Source organism: Nematolebias whitei, chromosome 1 (genome assembly GCF_014905685.2).
Source record: "Nematolebias whitei isolate Nwh7 chromosome 1, NemWhi1, whole genome shotgun sequence".
NCBI lineage: Eukaryota > Metazoa > Chordata > Actinopteri > Cyprinodontiformes > Rivulidae > Nematolebias > Nematolebias whitei.
Genome location: NC_056498.1, coordinates 15,627,070 through 15,634,296, shown reverse-complemented (window position 1 = coordinate 15,634,296; position 7,227 = coordinate 15,627,070). Strand labels below are relative to the sequence as shown.

The 7,227-nt window shown below is 40.6% G+C and overlaps 1 protein-coding gene across 1 annotated transcript in view; it reads left to right on the top strand.

Moving 5' to 3' along the window:
- The first annotated feature begins 2,503 nt into the window (after positions 1–2,503).
- The window catches only part of LOC119414952 (kelch-like protein 33), an 8,500-nt gene continuing 3,776 nt past the window's right edge, over positions 2,504–7,227 (top strand). The window contains exons 1-3 of the mRNA XM_037682071.1: positions 2,504–3,089; positions 4,716–5,655; positions 5,735–5,902. Of these exons, the coding sequence (XP_037537999.1) occupies positions 2,504–3,089; positions 4,716–5,655; positions 5,735–5,902 (1,694 nt within the window). The remainder of the gene's footprint in view (positions 3,090–4,715; positions 5,656–5,734; positions 5,903–7,227) is intronic.

Sequence of the window (7,227 nt, the reverse complement as noted above, 5' to 3'; positions counted from 1 at the left end):
AGAGATCCTTCCTGCCTTCAGCCATCACTATCTATAACATCTCTTAATGAAATGAGGATAACGAGTTAAAACATGTAATAAAGTATTTGTGAATTGAATTCAATTTTACTTGTTTCCCTGCTGGGCAGCACAGTGGCACAACTGGTAGAGCTGCCGCCTCTCAGCGAGAAGGTTGCTGGTTCAAATCAGAGTCCGGGAGCCTTTCTGGGTGGAGTTTGCATGTTCTCTCCATACATGTGTGGGTTTTCTCTGGGTACTCCAGTTTCCTTCCACAGACCAAAAACATGCATGTTAGGCTGATTTTTAACTCTCAGTTGTCCCTAGGTATGAGTGAAAGTGAATGGTTGTTTGTCTCATTTGTCTCCATGTGTCCCTGTGATGGACTTGAGACCTGTCCAAGGTGTACCCTGCCCCACGCACAATGATTGCTGGACATGGGCACCGGCGACCCCAGTGACCCAAAATGGACGAAGCGGGTAAAAGATAATGGATGGATGTTTCCCTGCTCCAACACACCTGATTATACTAGTAAAGTTGACTAAACTACTAAACTATTGTTGACTTTTTTTTTTCAAATCCAATGTATCTGATGTGATTGGATTTTTTAACAGCACATTAACAGAGAACACATTTAGGGGATTTAGCGGGCTAAACATGTCTCTCTTGTAAATGAGTCGTCGAGGTTGAATTGAATTGAAAATTTTTCAACTACTTCTGATCTATGACTCGGGTTACATCGAGACCCAAATGGTTGCTTTCAAAATTCATATAAAAGACAAGTCAACAGGTGCTCTATGTTTAACTTTTGTTGCCTCGTTTATCCCAGGGAGCACCCCTGACCCAAATTCCACTGTGTTTGGCTGTGGAGGAGCAACATGATCCCACCAGTGACCTTCTAGGCATTTGTCACCAATCCCCAAGTTGTATGTGCAAAAGTAGAAATGCCTGCCAAGGCCTCTTGAGCTGTCGTTGTTTATGGACTTAAATGGGCAATGAACCAGCAGAATATTTATTTGTTGCTTGGGTGAATTTTACTGGATAACATACAGAAATGTGGGTTCCCTGAAGAACACAATGATCATTATCAATGAAAAACATAATGTGTCATTGTGACAAACCATAAACCTCAAAGGCATGGGAACAAGCAGAAGAAGTAAAGAAAAGAAAATGAATTACAGTACAGTACCTGCAAGTACAAATTATGAGTAGTAAAAGCATGTAATCACTTTAAGTCCATTTACAAGACTTGTTTAGTGTCTGCTTGACAATTTTGTGGTCCTAAAATATACGCTGGCATGTGATATATTACACTGTACGTAGCAGGTTGTTTGGTTACATGAGGAATCGTGGGAACTTGTGCCCCTTCCACCTTCCCTTACAATGAGAGAGAGAGAGAGACCAAAGAGGAGGAAATAGACAGCCCTGCAGCAGACGGGATTAGAAAAGTTGCTATACTTTCAGCAGTAAGTCCAACATCCAATTGTAGCTTTACAACTGGACACACATGATCTGCAACTGTGAGGACACTTTTCATCAAAAGCTGTGCAAAATGTGAAGGATCTGCAATATTTCAGGTGTAAAGAGCTTTTACAGATTTGAGGAACTGGAACAAAGTAATATGGCATCAGATAAACCATGCTTTCAGAACGACTGGGGGGATTGGAGGAGAAAGATCAAGGAGAGAAGGAGAAAATGTTGCACGGAGAGGCTGAGCCAACTGACCAAGTCTGATTGGGAAGAGGAGGAAGTTGAAGAGATCAGCAACAAGGACGAGGATCTAAAAGAGGAAGACAATGAAAATGAAGTTGGGGAAAATATGGATAAGGGTCAAGATGGAATAATTGTACAAACTGATGAAGATCTTGAGAAAAGTCTTAATAAAGAGAAAGACATGGATCTTACTGAAGGAAATAAAAGAGAAGCAGAAGATGAGCATGACTTATTTATAGGGGATGATGAAGTGTATGAGTGGGATAATAAAACAGAGAACGCTAGGACGGAAGAAGATTGGGGGGATAATGTGGAAAGAAAGCTAGAGGTGGATATGGAAGAAACTGAGGAAGATGAGGTCTTCATTCATGTAGTTGATGAAGAAGAGGAGCATCAGGGACAAAATGGAAGACATCACCTCAGAGAAGAGATACATAGAATTCAAGCTGAAAACATGCATCAACAAAAAGAAAGTAGACAACAAGAAGATATAAGAAGGGAAAAGGAGGGAAACCTGTCAGGTTCAGTGGAAATATTTGACCGTCAAGACTCAAGATCCAGTAATAAAGTTGAGAACCAGCATGAAGATTCTATTGAACGAGATGATCCATTATGGCAAAACGGCTGTTGTGGATTTGAATCCAGGATCGTTGGAGACAGGATTGAAGATGATGGATGTAGCAAATTAATAGGTGATGAGAGAACAGTTCCAAAGTCTTTGGCAACTCAAAAAGTGTTTGATGAAAACCCACAAGAAAAAGAGTTTTCAGACCATGAGGAAGTTCATTGCACAATGGTTGATGATGGTGATGATGATAAGGTAAAAACTTTCTGTACAGATGATCATCCCACAAGGGTATTCCTTGCCTTGAACAAGTTCAGGGATTCTTCCATCCTCACTGACCTTACTCTGAACACTGTAGATGGGAGGAGTTTATGTGTGCACTCTTTGGTCCTGGCTGCTGTCAGCTCGCTAATCTGGAAGAACATGAACAGAAACATAACATATAGTAAAGTGGACATGAGAAGAGATACGGACAGAAGTGCAGGAGTTCACAAGTGGTTACTCTCTCTTGGTCCAGAAGTGGATTATGTTGGATTAGAGGCGATTGTCGAGTTTGCATACACTGGACTCATATCATGTTTGAACGAGCACATGGACCAGATAAAAGCTGCAGCTCAAACACTGGGTGCCCCACGGGTGTTGGACCTTTTTGCCAATAAAAAAGAGCTACCAATAAAAGCTGGGGGACATGGTATGGCTGAAAACATCTCTGCAGCACAACAAATAATGATCAGTCTTCAGTCCATCAAACAGCTGTGGATGAACAGAGCGGGCTGCGATGTGGTTCTGCAAGCTCTTGGTGGATCTCTTCATGGTAGGAACTCGTTCAGTGAATTTTATGCAGCCAATTCTGTAATAAAATAATTCTGATTTTTAAAAAGTGGGCCAAGATGGGGTAGAGGCAGGGCAGCCGACCTGGGACCCGAAAGTCCCAGTCTCGATCCCCACACCCAGTGGTGCCTCTGAGCAAGACACCCAATTACTAATTGCTCCCTGGGCGCTTAGCTGCCCATTGCTTCTCCTGGGTGTATCCCAGGGGCGATGGGTTAAACGCAGCGAACTAGTTTTGCCATTGTATGGGAACATACAGTGATGAGAACACATAGCACTTTAATTTAATTTACAAAAAAACAAAAACAACAGCCCATCTATCCTGCTTTAAATAAGACTATTTTAATCAATGATAATGCATTAGTTTTGTGGTGAAAATATTAATTTTATTCATAATGTTTTCATTGTTATCTGTTTAGGAATTTGATTAAGGAAGACAATTTGGCCTGATAATTTTTAATGAGATAAAAGTAAAACAGACTTGTGGTACACAAAATATATGGTTTATTTTAAACAAAAAAAGTAATACAACGAAGATCAAATAAAATCTGCATACAGAAATCTTGATTTATACTTAGATCATTGAAGTAGGTATTTTGGAGAGTAACAAAATCAGACCATTTACTGAATTGCTAACAGAAATAATGCAATGCTTTAGCAGTATACCAAGTGGTAAATTGAAATTAGATCACGTCAACACACAAGACACATGTAAAGACCATGTGGTGTTAAATGCCATACTCTGAGCTGCCAAAGACGAGAGCCATGTTGTTTTTTTTATATAATGGCAACCTTGTCTAATAAAACTTATCAAACAGAACCATTTGATTCAGGTAATTTTACAGATATTTAGGGTGCATTCACACCAGCCCTGTTTAGTCCGCTTTAATCGAACTCTAGCTCGTTTTCCTAGAAAGTCCGGTTCGTTTGAGGAGGTGTGAATGCATCATCGAACTCTGTCACGGAATAAAAAGGCGAACTCTGGCCCGGGCTAAAACCTAGGTCTCGGTCCGTAGAAGCGAACTCCAGCGTGGTTCGAGTACAGTGTGAATGTAAACAGACCGGACCCGCTCCGCAGGGTAAACAAACACGCATTTCTCTGACCTTATATGGAGCCGTCAGCTGCCTTGTGTGAAAAACAATATTCTCCATGGTCTTCTGTCTCATCTTCTGCTCATGCTAAGTCCATTTTTGAAAAATGACAAAATATAACTCCTAAAACTGCTAAAACTTGATGCCACTTCGTTTTTATTTTTATTTACAGAAGAAGAAAAAGACGTGTCTTTAGAGGTTTTTGTGTCATTTTTTTCAGTAGTTCTTGGTGCAGCGCCCCCACAGGCGAGCGGGGGAATAGGTTGGTTCAACAGGTTGACTCGACTGCACAGTGCAGTGTGAATGCAAACGCACCAGCTCAAATGTAACAAAAGGTCATGAATATTGGTCCCGAACCGAACCGAGTCTACCGGACTATCTGGTGTGAAAACGACCTTAAACTCACAAGGTTACATTTCTCTCAAATTAATTGGTATACCAACAAAATCCTTGTTTGAAAAACTTACCACACCTACTGGACATGTTAGTTGCGCTCCTCTCATCATTTTTTGTTTAGTCCACAGAGTCATCCTGGCTGTCAGTAGTGACTACTTCCGTGGGATGTTCACCTTGGGCATGAAGGAATCCTTCCAGGCTTCTGTGAGCCTTCCTTTCCTGCTGGCTTCAGATCTTGAAGTTCTAATTGGTAGTTCCTACAAAGGGTCTCTTCCCCTCAGCTGGACGAGCATTTTTGAGCTCACCAGTGCAGCTATCCAGCTCCAGTACCAGCCTGCCTTGACCTTGTGCCTTAACTTCCTTCAACAAGAAATAACACCTCACACTTGTCTGGATGTGGTGTCATTTGCTGAAGCGTATGGAATGGCACATCTTCTCGAAGCAGCAGATGATTTTGTCTTGAGGCAGTTCCAAAAGGTGGCATGCACCTTGAAGTTCAAGGACCTGCCAGGCAGACAGCTCCTTAAGTACCTGAACAGTTGCTCACTTTGCGTTCCATCTGAGCTTGTTGTGTTCAATGCAGTAGTAGCATGGATTCAAGCAAAGCCCAATGTAAGGCAAAAGCTTGCCAAAGAGCTCATGAAAACTGTCCATTTTCCCCTGATGACCTTTGAAGAGTTTAAAGAGGTCCAGTCTCAAGACATGTGGCGTGATCACAACTTGGCTGGGCTATACGAAACAGTTCTCGAGGAGTTCTGCTCCACTCAAACTGCACTGCAGAACCAGTGTCGGATCTATCTACCCAAAGAGAATTTGGTCTTAATTGGTGGAGACCAGATCTCTGAAGACCTGGGTGGCCGCAGCATTAGCAGACAGCTTTGGTTTGGGAATTCATTAAAAAGTTTTACAGGAATCCAAAAGGCAATAGAGTGGAGAAGTTTGGGAGCAATGCCAGAGCCAGCAAGGTTTAGTCATGAGGTGGCTGTGCTGAATGAACAACTCTACATCTTCGGAGGGAAGAAGTATTATGGCAATGGTGACACCTTAAACTCCACTTATAGGTGAGACAGTGTAACATCTAAAAATGCAAAATACATGCTGCTTTTGTGTTCCATTTGTCTTTTTACACAACATCTGCAGGTATGACCCCCTTCAAGACAGCTGGGAGAACCTGAGTGAAATGCAAGAAAAGAGATGCTCTTTCTCTGTGGTTGTTCTGGATCAAAAACTGTATGCCATTGGTGGGCAATGTGAACTCAATCATTTGGACAGTGTTGAGCTCTATTGTCCTACTACAGACTCTTGGAGGTAACGTTAGAATATTATCCTTTTAAACGTTTAGTTTTGCTTAAAACTGCTCCAAAATCCCACATAGCAAAACTGAAATATATTGTTAATTTTGCTGCTAAAAACACAAATAAAGGTCCAGTCTTTTTTTTTTTTTTTTTTTTGTTTGTTTGTTGAGGGAATGCATTTTGTTTACAATTTTTCATGTTAGAGTTTTAACCTTAGATCATCTTAGGAAGAGAAGGGATATAGTTGTAGTCATTTTAGTTACATCTGAAAAAATGTTATGCACAATCTAGTAATGAATCTCAGCCACTGATTGAGTCATATACATTTTGTTTGTGTGGTAAAGTTGATTAGCTGTGATAGCCATATTTAATTGGTATGGCTTCAAACTGTGTTCATGCATTGATGTAAATCCAATAATTACATTGCAAAAGTTTCATTCATAGAATAGATTTTGATAAAAGACAAAGTTGACTTCCACAGTCTTGTTAAAATTTATTTTCAATCTGTTTATATGCACATATAATAAACCTGCAAAATAAGAGTCCAGATAGAAGCTGCAGTGTAAGAAAAGGCAAAAACTAATGGAGCCTACATGAAGTCTTTCCCTGTATAAAACTAAATTATCTAAATATACATGAATCAACCAAGAAACACCATCAGTGACAAAAAGTTAACATCAAATTTTAAGCATGAATGGATGGATGGATAAATGGATGATGGATGGAAGGATGATGGATGCATGGATGCATGGATGGATAGATGGATGCATGAATGCATGTATATATGTATGTATGTATGTATGTATGTATGAATGAATGGATATATGCATGGATGGATGTAGGATGGATGCATGAATATATGCATGATGGATAGTGGATGGATAGATGGATGAAAGGATGGATGGATGGATACATGATGCATGGATGCATGGATGGATGCATGGGTAGATGGATGAATAGATACATGTAATTATGGATGGATGGATGGAAGGATGGATGTATGCATGGATGGAAGGATGTATGGATGTATGGATGGATAGATGGATAGATAGATGGATAGATAGATGGATAGATGGATAAATGCATGAATGGATGGATGGATGGATGGATGGATTGCTGAATGCATAAATGGATGGATGGACAGATGCATGGATCATTGGAAGGATGGATTGATGGATGGATGGAGGCATGGATAAATGGATGGTTATATGCATTGATGGATGGATGGATGGATGGATGGATGGATGGATGCATGGATGGATGGATGGATGGATGGATGGATGGATGGATGGATGCATGGATGGATGGATGGATGGATAGATGAATGGGAAAAAGCAT